General features: G+C 45.1%; 1 protein-coding gene across 1 annotated transcript in view; it reads left to right on the top strand.

The window, feature by feature from the left end:
* The window catches only part of XXYLT1 (xyloside xylosyltransferase 1), a 179,655-nt gene that overhangs the window by 92,952 nt on the left and 67,993 nt on the right, over positions 1–18,710 (top strand). The window contains exon 3 of the mRNA XM_090283280.1: positions 16,044–16,176. Coding sequence (XP_090139406.1) covers positions 16,044–16,176 — 133 coding nt within the window. The remainder of the gene's footprint in view (positions 1–16,043; positions 16,177–18,710) is intronic.

The raw sequence follows: 18,710 nt of genomic DNA, 5'->3' as shown, positions 1-18,710 counted from the left end.
TCAGTGAGAATGATTTCCTTATCAAAGAGGGAGCCACAGCCGAGCACTGTCTCTCTGAGGGACACAAAGGGGCCTATGAGGACAGAATGAGAAGGTGGCTACCCGTAAGCCAGGAAGAGAGCTCTTAACTGAAACTGAATTTGCCAGCACCTTGATTGTGGACTCTATGAACTAAGAAAATCAATGTCTGTTGCTGAAGCCACTCACTGTGGTATTTTGTTAGGGCAGCCTGAGCTGAGTAAGACTGGGCCCAACTGAATACCATCTCTTCTCCAAAGCCACCCCCTCCCTGTGCACACGACACTGCCTCTCCCACTTCCTGGACACTGGTCAGAGGCTTTTTTGGGCTATGGTTGTTGTCATTATTGAATCTCTATCACTAGCATATAAGCAGTTTGAAGGCAGGGACCTCGATCCACTTATTCTAGTCAGAGTGCCAAATACTGTTTCTTTAACGAATAATTCAATGAATGAAACACAGACACACCTGCACACACACAGTTGACTCCTTTCCAGTTGGCTGTTATTCTGCGTGGAGTTTTATGGCGGCTTTTCTGTTATCCGTGCTCTCAGGGTCATTTAACCTGGTTTCTTCAGTATGCTAATAATGTGGGTGGGGTAGGAGACCCACTGTGTTATTTTTCCACCCTCATTATGCCCTGGTTTGATTGATTGTGCAGCTTTTTCCAGCTCAGTTGGTGAGAGGAAGGAATTGTTCTGGTGATAGCACTGAGGAGAGCAGAGGCCAGGATTGGAACCAGACCATGACGACAAGGGAGCATTTGAAGGAGAGAGTACATGTGTCCCTGACCCTCTCTGGCATCGTCTCCCTTGAGCGGTAGCAGCCACATCCTCTGTCTTTGGACCTCAGCCTCATAAAAGTTAGGGGATGGGGAAAAGTGGTGCCCTAAATGGGGATCTCCATTATATCTCTCCAGTTGAACCACTGGGAGCACAGCCCAGGGACCCAGAGTGCTCAAGGGGCATATCGAATTGGGTACCAGGACCCCTTGCTGGGGACAGAGGCACAGACAGGTGCCAAGTCTACAGAGCAGGAAAGTTGCCCAATCAGGCCACTCCTCTACGCGGCTGAAGCCCCTCAGTGAGTCTGGTGCCCGTCAGCTCTCCAGCCCAGACTTTTACACCTCTTGCTCCCTTTGTACTCTGATGTGCTAAAGGCATTCCCTGGTTTTTCACTGGTGGCTCCCTTTGCCCTCTCTTTTCTGAGATCTTTGTATTTCTGTTTCCAGTCTTTTAGGTCTCAGTTCAAATGTTATTTGTTCCGAAGGCCTTCCCTCTCTTCCTAAACTTCAATAGCCCCTCACAATATCACAGGGCACCCCATCACTCTATTTTCTTTTCTCCACAGCACCTACTGCTCTCTGAAGTCTTCTTGTCCAGACTGTGAGTGACACGAAAGGAGGGCGCCCTTGCCTCTTTTCCCTGCTGTGTCTGTAGTGGTGAGAACAGCGCCTGGCCCACAGTAGGGGGTAATACATATTTGTTGAATGATTGAAGGACTGCAAAGCTGTTCGTCACGAACAGGAAAGACTCATGTGTGCTGTTGGTGGAACGAGCACTCCGAGGGTCTAGCCCTGGCCTGGGAGAAGGGCTCACACTGGGCAGAGCCCAACTGTCAGCTTCCTGGGGGAGCGTTTTTCCTCCCGAGCAGTTTCTTTTGTCTAGCAGCACTGCGTTTCCTGTTTGTGACAACATCGCAAGCCTCTCATTAGATGTAGAAGGAAAATTTGATGCAGTTCCAGGTTCTCCTTTTAAGAAGAAAAAGGGCTCTAACTTTGAACAGAAAATCAGAACTCTGAATGAGCTAGAAGGGTTTTGACAGTCAGGAAGACCCTGAAGGTTGGAGATGTTGTTTATGTTAAACTTATCAAGTATTATGACTCTACTTCAGATATGAATGGATGAAAAAAGGGTTTTCAAAAGAAAACAAAACTTGTCCCGGCTTCCACAGAAAAAGAGCATTCTTTTTTTTCTTTGGGTATGTGTTTGTTATTTCTGTGACCACATAATCATGCCTGGTTTTATAATTGAAATCATTTGGGGATAGTTTTAAGATTGTTCAACTTGTCCATCACGGGCAGTTACCAAACTCTGTACCTGGGTGAATATCACAGATGAGTCCAGTAGTGTCACACTTAACTGTTATATGATTTGCACAAGGCAACTTCATCTCCTAATATTGGACTGAAATATTCATAAAGCCTATTTACTCTGACCTAGTATTCCAGGAGCCAGACCATAAACACTGACGTATGGGGAGAGGAAAGAAGGAGAGGGTCATGACCTCCATGCTTAATCAGAGCAGCATTGCTTTAGAGAGCAGTCAAGACAGCAATAATCTGGACCCCTTCCTGCCAAGAAAAGGTTCAAGTGCCATATGCTTCCATAGAAATGCTGAAGTTTTTTCTTCATACAGGCATGCAGGAAATTAAACCACAAGAAAGGCCAAGTCAAAAATCTTAATCCACCCTACACAATGAAATGTGAAGTGTGGATTTATGGTTTGGAAAGTAGATAAAAATAGCACTAAATGACTCAACAAATCCGCCTCCTCAAGCTCCCTGAGCTCCTGACGTGTGTGGACTGTGGCAACAGACCCCGTTGCTTGGCTGGTCAGAAGCTGCCCTCCTTTGGGAAGGCGGAACTGCCGGGAAAACTCAGTCCCACTCTTGTCATCACCTGCCTGTGTTCTCTGTTCTCTTTATACTCAATTCCAGAAGTTTCCATCCAGGCTCACCAGTTGTCCTTTAGTAGGTGTGACTCAGTGAGGCTCCAGCTGCTTCTTGTGTTGGGTTTAGGTCTCTGTGTTTGGGGGCAGTGGCAGCTTTATTGTCTTCAACTGTCACTGTCCATGGGAGGTTTACTCAGTCCCTTACCTAGACTGAGGGGCACTGCTCTGCCTCTGGCTGCCTCGCTTCCCAGAGTGTTGATTGAACACAAGGGATGGTGATCCTGTATCCTCACGTATCTATAAGGCTGCGCTTTCTTTTTTGAATCCCTCTAGGCCTGGAGCTCTGAGAACGCAAATTGGTCTCTTGAGAGAAAGATGCATCCAGTAGACTTGCAGGTTTTTCTAAGCTGCTCTTATACCCAAAGGCTGTCATTTGCCTTGGATTTCCATGATATACTTGGCAAGAGAAGATGGAGAAAATGTAGCACAAATACAATTAGATAAATGACAGGAAAGAGAAACCAGATGAGACTAACTCCCAGTTTATCGTTTGCTTTTTCTTAAAAAAAAAAAAAAAGTATCTGGAAACCCAGAAAACCGTCTTGTGGTGAAGTAGGAGGAAGACAGAAGGTTCTAGATGGACTTGCCTTAGGAAAAAGATTGTAAAAATGGGTAAGTCTGGCCACCTTGAGAAGGAATTCTAAAGAAACTTGAGGTCATAGTAAAATCCCTTAAACTTTGATACATATTGCCAGAAAATGAATAGTTTCTGTGAGGTGGTTATTAGTTCCTTTAAAGATGTTTTTAATTTAAAAGCAATGCATATCCATTTTGAAAGATGAAAAACAATTTTAAATGCACATTTTCTTCTACTCTTATTTGTTGTGTATATGTACATACACACATAAACACATAAAACATTAACATATTTTACATGCTGATAATCAGATATTATGTTTTAAAATATTTATTTCTGTGATTACAAAAGAATGCATATATAATAGAAAATTTAGAATCGTACAAGGAAGAAATTTAAAATAATCTGTAATTCACCAGGGGGTGAGGGGATGTGGAGCTGGTCTGCAAAGATGACTCTGAATGAGCCATGCCTCCTGTAGTCACGCCTCCATGTAGTCCCTTCTCCTTGAACTCAGGTGGCTCTGAGACTTGCTTTTGACCAGTGGGAGATAGTGGAAGTGATGCAGCATGACTTCTGAGTCTCAGTCACCAGGAGCCTTGTGGTTTCAGCCTGGGTCTCTTGGAACACTTGTTCTTGGCAAGTGCCCTTACGGAATCCATGCTGGTAAAGCCAAAAGCCCAGGGAGAGCCCACATGAAAGGGCTCTGGCTGACAGTCCCATCTGAGCTCTGTGCCCACAGCCAGCGTCCACAGCTAGCGACACCTGTAATGTGGACGTCCAGCCTGGCTGAGCCATTAGGTGACCAAGGCCTCAGCCGCCACATTCCATGTGAGAAGAAACCCCATGGGAAGACTGCCCAGCTAAGCCTTGTTGACCCACAGAACCTTGAGGGATAATCATAAACTATTTTAAGCTACTAAGATTTGGGGGTGGGGGGGGTGGGGAGGTTGTTACACAGTAACAGATAACTTGCAAGGGCGTGGGCTGATTTCAAAGTCAACCCGTTTAAAGAGAGCTTAGATTCTAGGGCTTGATGTACATTTCTCCTTGGTCACTCACTAACTATGTGACCTTATGCAAGTTATTTGGCTACTGTTTAGTTTTCTACATTTGTTTAATGGAAATTGGGAAATGTAAAAATAGTCCAGTATCTGGCACATAGTAGGTACTAAGTAAATGTTCGTTTCTGTATGGTAGTATTTAATAGTGATGAGGAATGGTGATAAGGAAGAATTGGAAACAGTGGTGGCAGTGACAGTAGAAGAGAATATATAATAAAAATCCCACTATATTTTCATGTTCTGAGGCTAGGAACAATGTTATTCATTTCTGAACCTCCTCCACACTTGGCATAATACTTGGCAAACAGTAGGGACTTTATGGCTCCCTTGGCTTGGCATGGCTGAGGTCAACACAATGAGCCACCTCTTCTATGCCTGATATATATTTGTGCTGTTCTGTGAGTGAACAGCTGGGTTATTATAAGGGGAAGTGGCTACCTCTGTTTAGAATCACAAGGTGGCAGGGCTGGGTGAGGTCTCAGGGAGCATCATTCTAACCCTCTCATCTTTATAGTCTGGGAAAACTGATGCCCAGAGGGGAAGAAGCTTGCCCAAGGATGGACATAGTGGCAAAGCTAGGGCTCTAACCCTATGCCCTGTCTACTCCTGCTTGCCTCAAGTTCCTGAGTTCATATTTCATTAAATAAGGCAGAGCCCATTGCATACTTGTTTTAAAAAATAGGGGAAAATAAAAGTTAGTCTGGTCTTGCCTTCTAAAGTATCTCTCATAGGCAGTCAGCTCCTACTTGTTTCTTTGTTTGTTTATTTATTTAAGAATGAGCAAGGACCCTGTAGCCTGGGGCTGCTGAAGATTTTTCAATAGGGTAATTGCTTGGATGATGGGCTCAAAGCCACAATGCTGGCAATGCAGACACTCCTTCCTTGTCCATTTCCCCTGCAGCAGGCAGTACCAGAGCCTTCCTGTCGGGAGAATTTGCATGGTGTGACCTACCATAAGTGGGATGACAAAGTTTTTCTTTACTGTAGAGTGCCAACTAATGAATGTAGAGAAAATGAAGGCATTAGAAAGTGACCATTTGGTGAGAACCTTTATAGTAATAATTTATTCAGATAAGAAGAATCAATGGATACTGAACCAGCAGGTAAAAATTTGAGACTATTATTTTTATAGTCTCAACATGTTCCCCACATAATGCTAATTGTTATATAAATAAAAAAAAAAGTAGTAACTTTACGGTGATCAAAATTAACATGACCAGTAATTGACGTACTGAGCCTCCTGATATGATAGAGTGAGAAGAACACAGCATCGCTTCTGTGCTATTCCTGAGCAGGATGCATACCCTGAATATAAGCATAAGGAGACATTAGGCAAACCCATATGGAGGGAGATTTTATTAAATAAATAACCTGTATTCCTCCAGTTGCCCTGCATCACAGGAAACAAAGAAAGACTGAGGAGCTGTTTCAGACAGAAGAGTCGTGACAACTATATGACATCCTGGACCAGAAATTTCGATTTTATTTTTAGAAAATTGACAAATTTTGAATGGGGTTGTAGATTAAATGGTAATGATGTATTAATGTTAATTTCTTGGTTTTGATGGTTTTACTGTTATTATGAGTGTCCTTGTTTCTTAGGAAGTCTACATTGAAATATTGAGAGCCCTTACCAGTGTGACTCAGTCAGTCGGATGTTGATCCATTAAAGTGAGGGGTCGCCAGTTTGGTTCCCAGTGTGGGCACATGCCGGGGTTGCATGGTCAGTCCCCTGGGCGGGGTGCATTAGAGAGGCAACTGATTGATGTTTCTCCCTCATATCAATGTTTCCCTCCCTCTCTTTCTCCGTCCTTTGCCCTTTCTCTAAAATAAATAAATAAATAAAATCTTTATAAAAAGATCTTTAGAGGTTAAATCTTTGTTCTTTTTAGCTTTTATTAGCAATTATATCAATTTGGCATTATATGTCATGTCCTTAATTAAAAAATTAAAACATAACTTAAATTTTAATTAAAAAAGAAAACTAAATTAAATAAAATTAGAATTTAATTAAAACAGTGGAATAAATTAATTAATGCTTAAGTACAGTTGGGTAGACAGAATCTTTTCTATTGAAGTTTCTTCAGGAACGTCTGCTCCATAGGAAGGCAAGTTGTGTTTTAAGTGAAAATTGGAGTCTGGAGTCCTAGCTCATGGGCCAGCCTTCTCACTTCTCCGTGGTCTTGCGTAATTCTTAGTAGAGTCATAGTAAGTAGGACATTAATAGGAGTCTTTGTTAGGAGGAGTCCTCTTAACCTTGGTAAACAGGGATGAAAGCAATGAGACATAGACTGTATATTTGGTGGGAAAAAAACCATAAAGTAGGAATAGTAAACTGCACTTACAAGGCTTAAATGAGGTAAAATACATAAAAATACCTGGCCCAGTACCTGGCATATAGGAACCTCATCATTTTGTAGGTGATGATAGATAGTTCATATTAAAAAACAAAAAACAAAAACATAGCATAAAGATCAATAAAATAACATGCCATTTTGGCAAGAGGCCTGGCTCAGGAGACAGGAAACCTGTGGGGCCATTTGACTATTGGCAGGTGGGTTTACAGATTGTCACAGGGGAGCAGATGTTGCTTCTGAAAATATTAAAACTATATATATACTTTTTCTCCTGCTACAAAAGGTAAGAGAACGGGTATTTCTTTACATGTAAATCTCAGAAAGCTATTTCTGTGTTCCTAAAGTGGAGCAGTTGGTTTTTCTCCTTGAGCTTTGCCATGATGTGGATTTCTGGGCCCAAGGAATGATGTGAGGCCACTCTTCCTCAACTCCTTTGTGGTCCCAGGAAGAAGTCAGGGATGTGCCAGAGAGCAGGTTTCATCCCCTTGGGAGAGATTGGCTCTTCTCCGCCTGATCCCACTTAGCCTTCTTGTGTAAGCATCTCTTAGTTGCAGGGCCTTCTCTCTACTCAGCTAGACAGGAGCTGAAGGAGCCCTGCAGCCTTGTGTGTGGAGAGGGGGCAGAGGAGATGAGAAACTGGGGCCCCATAGTTAAAATAAAGAATCTCAGAATGAGAGATTTGCAAAACGAACCTATGACTGGACTATTCATGCAGACCAGCGGTAGCCATATGACTATTTCCAAAAAGCACCTGTTAATTCTGCCCAAAGAGGACTGGTTCCTACAGCAGCCATCCCCACAGAGTATATGAAAAAGGCACACTGGTAAAGAGCCGAGACCAGCCATCAGTCTCTATTGGCAAACAGAGTCAATGCGGTCCTGCCGCAAACAGGAAAGAGAGCGTATACTTCTGGAGACAAAAAAAAGAAAAAAGAAAACAGTCTATAGCAGATACCAGAGAGCTATAAGCTGTGGACAGGCCAGCAGGGACCATAGAAATGAGAGAAAGGGGGGATTCTTCTTTCCAAATCTAAAATTCAATTTCCCCTGAAGATTGAACTTCATGAAGAAATCCATGAACTGTAACTTCACACTGGCAATAGAAGCAAGAGGAAAATTGAGGCCAGGTGTTGTATCTGTCATCTTATTATATATGTCCTTAAAGTTTTTCAGCCCAGTTGGAAATAAATTCTGTTCTATCCTAAAGAATGTGATTAATAAGTAGTCACAGAAGGTGCTAAGGGTGATGGAGGAGACTCATGTTATACTGTTGCTGAAGCAAATCTGTATCTTTTCATAATAATTTGTTTTGTCCACAAAACAGGAGCTGATAGTTATAAAAAAAATTTGTGGCTGAGCTATATAGCTAACATTGTTTTCCAGGCTTAGTTTTGAGAGTGAGTAAATAAGGCTAGAAAAAGAGTTTGTTGTATAGCTAATACATAAACTGACTGTGGTCATTAATTTCAACCTCTTGGCCCCAAAACCTTTTACCAGAGCTGCTAACAGATTGTATAAATCACTCTTATGAACTCCATTTCCTCCCTTCACCTCCTCCCTTGGAGGTGGGGGTAGGCTGCTAATGTGGAAAACATAGATTAGCACGGGAGAGAATCAGGGACTTCCTGGCTGAGCAGTGCCTACAGAACTGAGTGCTGGTTGTGCCCTGGCTGTCCAGGGGCCTGGAACACAGGCTAGCGTGGGGAGAAAGGGCAAGCACACACTTCAGAGCCCAACAAATTGGAGTGTGAGTTCCAGTTCTACGCCTTCCCAGCCATGTGATCTTGATTACCTCACTTAACTTCTTCACATCCTCATTTGTCAGACAGAAATAATACCAATCTCAGAACATTTGGATGATTAAATGAATATATTTATACATGTTGGCTGTTGTTATTAAAAACTTCCTTTGAACTTTTGTGGCATTAAACTGTTTTCCCCTGAAATTTCTCCAGTGGTTTCTGCTCAATGAAAGCAAACCCTGATAGTCTTCCTGCTCCTTGGGGGGAAGGTCTTGAGGGAGGTGGTTGGGGGCCGTGGGGAAGTCACATCATTGCACCACATGATCTGGAGCTGTCTGATATTTTCACCCTTGAGGTGGCAGCATTTCTTGTTTTTAAAGATAATGGGATTTTTAAAAGGGACTTTGAAGAAATTGGATCAGACCGTCGAGTGAAGCAAATCTGTGCTTGCTCTCAGCTCTGACGCTTCCATGCTAGGTTGTCATAGAGGAGTTGCCGAACTCTGAGCTTCAGGTTCCTCATTTGAAAATGGGAGGTACTAAAACCCATCTGGTGGGAGTGTAGTGAAGGTTCATGAGCTGAGTCAGCACACGCTCTGCCCCTGGCACAGGTCTGGCCCACAGACACCCTCTCCCTGCATTTATGAGCATTTACGGAGCAAGCATTTGGCTGCTCAGATTGGAGGAATCTGTACCCAAGGCCTTGGACCCTTGGCATGTTCCACTTTGTTCCTTCATAGCAGTTATTTCCATAGTTCACCAGCTGTCCTGCAGCTGCGCCTGACATAGCAAAGCAAACAGAGTGGGGTTTGAGGGACAGGGAAAAGCCCAGCTGGGAAGTGACCCCAGTTCCTTGTCAGGACAGAACCATCACAGTCAACTCCACCTGCGGACCCCCTCAGGGACACAGCTTGGGTCTATGCCTTGCAGGCTCTTCATCATGGCCTGAGACCCTCTAGTGGGAGAAGCCAGTCTGTGGGTCAGTGCCTGTCCTGTGGGCCTCCAAACAGCTCCTGTCAGGTCATGAGCCTCTTACAATTAGGGGAAGTCTCCACCCGTTCTCATTTGCCCTTTTTGGCCCCTGCAGGTCAGAGGTGCTGCTGACCTGTAATTTAAAAAGCTCCAAAGGATGATAAAGCAGGTGGCAAATTGCTGCAATATTTCCAAGCAGACAATGAGAAATGGAGCTCCCTTCCCACGCAGCTGCTTCCAGGTCCTCAGCCGCGTGACACCCCACATAGCTCGGGGTTGTCATAATTTCCCCTTCTCCCTGAACGCTCTCGGTTAGTGGAAAGCTTGTGCTGATGTTCTGAGGTGAAAACCCTCTGATGTGTTATAAATATTTATTTCCAGGAAGCTCTGAAGCTCCTTCAAAACAGAAAGGGAGAGAAGGCACCCGTCTGGTTAATCCGCCCTTCGGAGAAGGGCTGTGTGTTGCCCAGGATAGTGGGCCCCATGCTTACCGAAGCATGTCTTTTCATAATTTCCTGATCTGTTTTGCTGCATGTTGTTTTGTGTTTGTTAACAGTTGTCTACCAGGAATTGTTTCTGGGGATAGGAGCAGGGAGGGGAGAGGAAAGGAGGTTTTTTCCCCCTTTTGTTTGTTTTCAGATATCATTAATTACTCACTCCGGTTGTAATTCCATCCCTAGTCAGATGACATGCCTTGTGGCTGGTTTAATTGAAGACTGATGATGAGCTGTCCCAAGCCTCTTTCCAGAGGGGAATGTTGACTTGGGAACCTCCCAGCTGGTTCTAAGGGCATGAATGCTGCCTTGTGCAGTGCACTTGTGCAGAGGTTTCAAGCCTGGGGCCAACTCAGGGCCTCAGACGCCAGCAGCAGGTATGGGCTTCCTAGACCCTGGAACAATCATCTGGGCACTCGGGAGCCTCCTCTGTGTGTCCAGGGGCAGGGTGGTGCAGGGTGGCGATGATGGCGGTGGGCTCATGAAGGTCTTAAAAGCTTCATCTTTATCCAGTATTTTCAATCTGGTCTTTCTTCTTCCAACTTGTTGGAACCAAGTGGCACTACTTCGTAGCCTGAAACTGAAGCATGAGAGGATGAGGTGAGCAGAAGACATGTTCCCTTGTGAAGATGGTACCACACTCTTGACTATACCCTCTGGAGTTGAAGTTGAAGTGGAACTGTGTCTCAAACCAGATCTAGCCCACCCTAGATTCTTCGTATCTTTTCCTACTTGAGTTGAAAAAATTCAGTGACCGCTGTCTTGTGGTCCAACATGCATCAGTTATGTGGTTGGGAGTTTCAGCAAGGACCCCCTAACTGCTTTCTGTACCCTGGAGGCAGCAATTTGTTCATTTCCTGAAATAGTTCAACTCAGCCTGCCTGATCTGTTGCAAATGCTGGTCCTTGGGGGAAATCAGTGTTTAAAGTTCCGAGTGCTAACCCATAAGGTGGGAATGCTGGACGATCTCCTAGGTTCTATCATCTACCAAGAGACCTTGTGTCAAGCAGTCCAGCTCATCCAAGGAGGAGACCCAGCACAAGTGTTTTTCTCAAACACCGAAGTACCTACACAGGACTTTCTACCTCATGTGGCAGGCGTCCTTCCACCTGAGAGAATGCCACAGTTGCACACAGATACTTCAGTTCTTGTTTTTGTGATTTAAACACATGCATGAAAAGATTTGTGAGCGGCTGCTTGGAAGGACCTTCCAACTGATTGGGTGTAGCCACAAATACATCTGCAGCAATGAACAGGTCTAACTAGAACAGAGGTTGGTGGGGCAGCGCTGTACTACTGGTTGCTATGGCTCTCACACCAGGCATTAAGCTTTTGTCTTCAGGGGTGGCTCCTGGATGTTAAGTCAGCTTCCTGCTTCCCTTTGAATTTAGTGCAGCCCAAGGTATGTTCTTGGAGGAATGTAAATATTTGTTTGGTTTGGCTTTAAACATCCCGTCCTAATGTTAATGAGAGAATATGGAGAACAATTTTCTCATTTCCCAAAGCTGGATATAAAATGTGTGGCTCATGGAGGTCTCTTATTTCTTTTCTTTGGCTACTACTTATTTATCTTAAGATATACATTTCCATGGCATGGTATGCAGATCCCCCATGAACTAGTTGTGTTGGGTGCCTTTGAGTCATTCTACAATGTTTGCTGCTCTCTAGGAGTTTATGGCCCATATTGAGAGTGGGTGGTGGGAGGGAGAGCTAGTTAACACAAGAGCATTAGCTAGGGAGTCCAGAAGACCAGAATTCTGGGATCAACTTTGCCACTTAGCTCGACTGTGTTGTCCCTGACAAGTCCCTCTTCTTCTTTGGTCCTCAGTTTTCCCATCTGTACAGTGGGTATATTGGCCTCAGTTAGTATCAGGCTTTCAGATGTGTTATCCCAGATTATTCTGTCCTCCGCCTTTTTGTTATCTTCTCACAGGACTCTGACATTTCAACCAGCCTTAGATACCTACCATTCCTTTGAGTTTTGTAGATGTCTAGTCCTCCTTTTTCTCAAAGGTTCTTTGTAGATTTCATTTCCTCCTTGCTTTGGGGACAATTATCTCATTTATTTATTCCTTAAATTTCAGTTGTTCTACTGCTGTCATTATAGCTGTCTTTCAACCAGCATCCTCTCTGAGCCATCAGTGTGGCTCTTTCCGTATATCAGTCTTGTTTCATTCTCACAACAGCCTTTCTGCATTACGTATAAACCCCCAGACATAGGACCTAGAGACATGACTATATGCAGGACCAGAGGCCAGGGAAACAGGGCCCTTTAAAAAAGTATTAGCCTGCTGAATTGCAGCATTCCTAGTAAGCATCTCCCTCTTTTCAGCAGTCACGTTTACAACTTGGCATCTTATTTCATAATTACATAAAAGGATAATGGTCTGGATAGATGCCCACATGACAGTGCAGGCTGTGCTTGGGGCTGTCAACTCGCTAAATAGAAGGGTGGGTCGTCCTGCCTTAAAGGTGACAACTGGGTCAGTCTTTTCACTTTGGTGTGAAGGGGTCACTTTGTGCTTGGGCTGCTGCTGCTTTTCTTCCTAATCAGTTAACCCACTTTGGTGAAGTCTCTCTTAAAAAAGGTGTTGGCACTTTTAGCAAACATTTCCTGAAAGGTGCTTTACAAACGAGGAGTAATAAAAAATATGAAAGCATCTCAAATTACTGCACCTTAGGGCTGCTCGTGGCCTTTCCTGGTTCACTCCCCGTCAGTCTGCAAAGAGCAGGGCAAGTGCTCAGATTCATTGAGGGGCTTATTGAGACAAGGCCAGAGCTCTGCCCACATGCAGGGGCTATGTCTCTTCAGGAGACATCTGATGTCCCTGAGCTCTCCCTTCCCAGCACATTCCCTTTCTCAAGGAGCATTCTCTCTGTCAAGGGCCGTGAGACAGGCACACAGGTATTGGTGACCTGAGGCAGGCAGTGACTTCTGACCAGAGCCCATCCAAGCAAGCCAGGGAAAGAGGCATGCGGGCTGCTCCTTGCAGAATAGGTAGGATGTGGATCACTTCAAAAGACCAGTGCATACACATAGCATGAGGAGGCTTTCAAGAAAGAATGACTGATGAAATGAATGAATGAATGGCCTCTCGACTGTTAGGAGTTTAATTATAGTGAAATCACCATTTCATGTAGAGGACTTCCCTTAGAACTCCACATCTGACCAACTTTTTGCTCTGCTTTTTGTCTATCAAGGTCTTTGGCACTTCTGCATGTTCCTGGGGTCCCTGTGTGGATAGCACTGGAGGCAAAAATCGGCCTCCTTGGAGTTCTTTCCCAATCAGGATGGGAATTGATGTCTGGAAAGAGCATCCTAGGCTTTCAAGTCAAGCAGACCTAGGATCAGATTCCAGAGCCAGCACTTGTGTGTTGTGGACGGACGTTGGGCTATTATTTTTAACTATTCTAAGCCTCTATTTCTTCATCTAAACATGTGTGGTTATGAGAAATATACTATTGCTTGTGCCATGGTGGACACTTAAAAACCACTCAGAAAAGGGTGCTTCTATGTGGTCATCATTGATGTTATTTGGAAGTACTCCCTGTTGCCTTGAGGATGAGATTCACCCTTCTTTCATAATCTTCACAGTGCCACAAAGTTAACACCAAACATCTTTGAGGCCTCCCCCTCTCTAGGCCAAATGTCCTGTGTCTAATACCTGCCTGTCCCACTCTCACCCGGCTTCATCAACAGAACCTGCGATGATGTGGTTTCTCTGCTTGGGGTGATGGTGTCATTCTGTCCCTGTCTCAGAAAGTCTGTGCTCTACCTTGTGTAAGAGCTACATGTGGGAGCTTGGGGCGTAGGAAATGGACCAAAAGAAAAAAGAGAAATGGCTGGAGGGGGTATGTGCTGTGAGGCCTCCCATTAAGACTTCTTGATGGCTACAACTCTTGATTCCTGGTCATTCTCTCTTGGAACACAGTGTTCTTCCCTAAGGTCACCATCAGGCTCCTTTCCTGTATTCCTAGGGCCATGACTCAGAGCAGTAGGCTCCTGGAGACTCGGCCCTGTGGCCTGTTGCTAGTCTCCACTCTTGGTTTAAGGCAGCTTTCCCGGTGACAGCAGAGTGACCCTAAGGGGCTCCGGGGTCATCACCTTTCCTGATGTCTAGGTGGTTATTGTTTCTAGTGCAGGAGGGAAAGCAGCAATTTCCATTCACATTTCTGGTATGGGGGTGGGTAGTGTGAAGCCAGGCAGGTGGCAGGGTGCGTGATGTCCTGGTGGGCCCATTTTCCTATACCCTGTCCCACAAGGACCAGAAAAGCCACCTCTGGTGCCCTCTCCCTTCCCTCTGGCCTGGACAGCTAGCTAGGTTCTTACCTACTGTAACTTTTTTTTTACTTCAGGAAACTCATGTAGGATGTCAGCTAATACTTTGTTTCTGTGTCACAAAGGAAGATAGAACAAGGAACAAATGAATCAATTTTTCTTAAATAAGAAACTATAATTTCTTCATAAACTAACTTAGAGAATGGCAATTAAATTCTACAGACAGCTCTGGCTGGTACGGCTCAGTGAATTGATCATCGGCCTGCAAACCAAAGGGTCACTGGTTCAATTCCCAGTCAGGGCACATGCTTGGGTGGTGGGCCATGTCCCCTGTTGGGAGTGTGCGGGAAGCAACCAGTTGACGTATCTGAGTCACATGTCAATCTTTCTCTTCCTCTCTTTCTCCCTTCCTTCCTAGCTCTCTAAAAAGAAATAAATAAAATCTTTAAAAAACATTCTACAAACATTCCTCATTGTTTGGATGCCAAGCCCAACATATGAATGGATGAGGGCTGAGACGCCACAGATAGGGTCCCTGTCTTCAGAAGGCTTCTGGGGGCAGCCTGTCCTCAGGCAGCTGTCGGGCTCTGCAGCGGGCAGGGCAGGCACGAAAAGGCTGGTAAAGAGCCAAGCCGAGAGCCCTGGTGCCCTGAATGGTGTTGGCGTGGCATCACCTCTCCACGCCTGCCCACACAGCAAGGTCCAGCCCATGCCACCCTCTTCCGTTGATCCTAGACTGCCTCTGGCCTCAGCAGGTCTCCTGCTCTCCAAGCCCTGGATCACTGTAGGCTCCGCCACCTGTACAGATGATGCTCCCCATCTGTTGTCCCACCTTCTCAGCATCACAGCCTCACAAGACACATTGTATTGTCCCCACTTCAACAAATGAAACAACTAAGATTGATAGAAGTCAAATAATTTTCCCTGCATTACAAAATTCATCAGCAGCAGTACTGGAATACACACTCATGTGCTCTGATTCCCCACCAGGCCTTCTCCTGACTTCAGAGTACATACTATCTCTCTTCATCATTTAGCCCCAAGCACCCCCTCTTGGGAGCTCCCATGGTCCCTCTTCCGTTTCATGTCAGCACTAGTTTCTCCCTTCCTGTTTTTAGTCACCTGCTTGTCTCGGAGGGCAGGGTCCGAGTCAGCCTGATGTCTGGTCCCCTCCTGGCACCAACAGCATAAGAACTCAGTCAGGCTAGGTCCAGTGGAGGATGAGAAAATGAACTTGGCTGATGCCTTCCTCCTCCCTTCTTGCTTCTGAGTTATCTGGAGGCAACAGAAACAAACAGATCTTACAGGCCAGGTAATTGTGAGACTTATTGTCTAACTTGACACGTGTTTAGGTTTCCAGAATGTACTAATAAGAGCCTAAGACAATAATGGTTTTTACCCCTCTCCCATGGTCATATACCACCTGTGCCCCAAAGGGCTACACCTGTAGGCATTCAGTTTTAAGTAGGCTGTCCATATGATGCATCAGATACTTTTGAGAATGAAACAGTGCACCGGGACGGTAGGCCTAAACTGGAGCATATGCCCGGTCGCCTGGATTTAAATAAAATGTGTGTCTGTAATTGGAAGGAAAGATATAGGACACTTGTTTATGGAGACATCCAGCCTTGTGGAGGGGGTGGCTGGCAAAGGAAGGGCCTTTGTTGCCAGTGGTAATTTTGCATCTTTAGTGACAGCAAGACTAATCCAGTAACCTCCTCTGCACCTTCCACTTCATTTTCTATAAATAGCTGAGCCTCCCAGGATGTGTGTCTGTGTCTTATTATTGTCTTTTTCTTTCCTCCAGAGATCCTGCGGATAATTCAGCTGGACCTAGACCTAAAGTACAAGACCAACATCCGGGAATTGTTTGAGGAGTTTGACAATTTCCTGCCTGGCGCCATCATTGGCATCGCAAGAGAGATGCAGCCGGTGTACAGGTAGGTGGCAGTTGTAGGTGGGCCCCCAGGACCCCTCCCTATCCCTTACTTCCCTCTCTCCTGGACCCCTCCCCATCCCTTACTTTGTCTCTCTTGCCTCTCATGGCTGACTGGGATTTATCAGCGTGCAGTCTTTCTGCACTTAGTGTCTTTGGGACACATTTGTAGTTATTCCTTACAGTTAATAGTATGACAGGTGGATTTGCGCTGAAGCTGGAGATGACATTGCATTCTTTTGAGGGAGTTTGTGACATTTTTCTTATGGAAAGCTCAGCTATGTTGATAGTTGATTCTGGTTAAAATTTTGGGCTTTGTCTTACAGAGGAGGTATTAGGATCTAGCTTTAACTTGTTAGTCTGGTGAGGGACTAGGCTTTCTTGGCCTCTGAGTCACCAGTCACTGCTCCTCTGAATAAGCGGGGTGGGTTTATCAGTGTTTTGAAAGGAGGCAAAGGCAGCCCAACTTTGGAACACAGATTGGTAATACCTAGTTGAGGTGAAGAAGTGTGTTCTGTGTGATACAGTGTTTTATTGTCAGTTGTGCATCACAAGAGAAACTGCACAACTGAGAACCAGGGGATGTGTTCAAGAACATTCATTGCAGCATTGTTTGTAGTTGCCAAAAACAGAGAACAATTTAAATGTCCATAGACAGCAGAATGCATAACGTATATCCATGCAATTGAATACTAAATACATAAAAACAAAAGTGAATAAACCGCTATGGTTAACAGTACACCAATAGACTAAACTAAACTGTAATCTTTAGGGATGAATAAACAAGTAGTAAAAATTGTAAGGAAATGATGATTCCCAAAAGCCAGAATGGTGGTTACCTCTGGAGGGGATGGGGGAGTGAGGGGGAGGGGCAAGGGTGGGGATAGCCCCTGGAGCCCTGCAGTACTATAGTTCCTTACCTGGGTGGCTGTGCATGTGTTTGCATGCATGCTTTTGTATGTAATGTATGTCTTACAGTTGGAAAAAAAAAAAAAAAAAGAAGGAAAATCAAAAGGACCTACATGTTTTTGTTAACAACTAGTCCCGTGGTTCTGAGTCCAGAGAGTTCCATGTGGCCGACTATTCCTCTTCTGGGCAGAGCCATAGCTGCCCCAGAGCCCAGCTGCCTGGAGCTGGGATTTTACTGTTCCCTGGGCTGGTCTGCTCTTTGTTCTCAGTGCAGACCCTCATGCTGGCTCCCTTTGGACATTCTTGGAGGTAGGCCCGGTCTTCAGAGCACTGCAGGGCACCAGCAGCTAGTGACTCAAGAGCAGGCATCCCTCCTAAGAGGGAGGGGGAAGGAGTGAGGGCCTCAGCTTGGTTGTGGCTATTTGCAAGACCCAGATCACATAACAGGAAATTCCTGCAAGGCCTCTGAATGAGCTGATAACTCCTGGGTTTAATGGGCTGTTCTCCTGGACATAATCCTCTCACAAGTCACAAAGTAGAGCCTCTCACTCTGCTCTGGGGAGTGGACAGGAAAGGGTTTGGGCAAACACTGACCATTGAACTCACACCAGGCCCCCTGTCTCGTTCCCTCACCTCCTACAAGGTGCATCTTATGTCTGGGGTTCTTGATTTCATGGCAGGAGGTGATGGAAGGAGCACTGAACTGGGAGTCCAAAGTCCTCTGTGCTAGTCCCAGCTCTGCCACCTTGCTTGGGTCCCTGGCCTGTTACCTAAGGGTGGGAACGGGTGTGCTCCAAGCTCCCTCTCCCAGCTCTGGCAATTGGGATCCCAGCTCTTCTGACCCTTACCGTTTTCTCCTTGTCTTTCCTCTGTCTTGAAGTTGCTTGTCTGTTGGTGAGCTGCTCCGTAGGGGCCAGTATTCCTGGAATATTTAAACCAGGCTAATTATTCAATGCAGTTAGAGCAGCGATGCCTTCAAGCTCTGGTTTGAAATCTTCTTATGTAATATAAATGGAAACCTGACCGTACTCAATTTAAATGGGCCAGAATTTGTGTTTTCTGTAGATCTAGAATTTTATAAACTGATAATTAAATTGATTTAATTATGTGGCTTCTCAAAGGCAGTCTCTGAAAGATTTTAAGTCCAAAATGACCTTGAGTTTTTCTCAACATCAGAGTCTTTAATTATCATTATGAACAATGAGAAAGACAAGCCCTCTGCTGCAGGACTGCTGTGGAGTCCACATGGCCCTTTTGCAGGGCTTGTGCTCTCAGAATCAAGAGAGATGAGGACTCCCTTTATGTGCTTCCCTCTCCCTCCCTCCCCCTCTCCCCGACCTGAAATGTTTCTAAATCTTTCTAAAGGCCCTTAATTAGCTCTCCAAATGACTGCCCCGAACTTGTCTGCACCATACTGCTCTGAGCCATTGCAATGGAATATTCTGGGCCTGGGAATGGTTTGATGCTGGCTGGGGCAGACAGGGAATGGAGTGTGGCTTTTTGCCATCTTCCACAAGAAAACTGGAGACTCCTTTGTGGCCCGAAAGACCAAGTGTCAAGTTGTCTAGTGTGAGAAAATGCTCACAATAAAAACCGGGACACAGGACTTAAGCAGCAAAGTGAGGCGTA

This window comes from Furipterus horrens, unplaced genomic scaffold (genome assembly GCF_987537825.1).
Source record: "Furipterus horrens unplaced genomic scaffold, mFurHor1.1.pri manual_scaffold_1, whole genome shotgun sequence".
Lineage (NCBI taxonomy): Eukaryota > Metazoa > Chordata > Mammalia > Chiroptera > Furipteridae > Furipterus > Furipterus horrens.
Note: the sequence above shows the minus strand (reverse complement) of the source record. Positions and strands in the feature narration are given on the sequence as shown.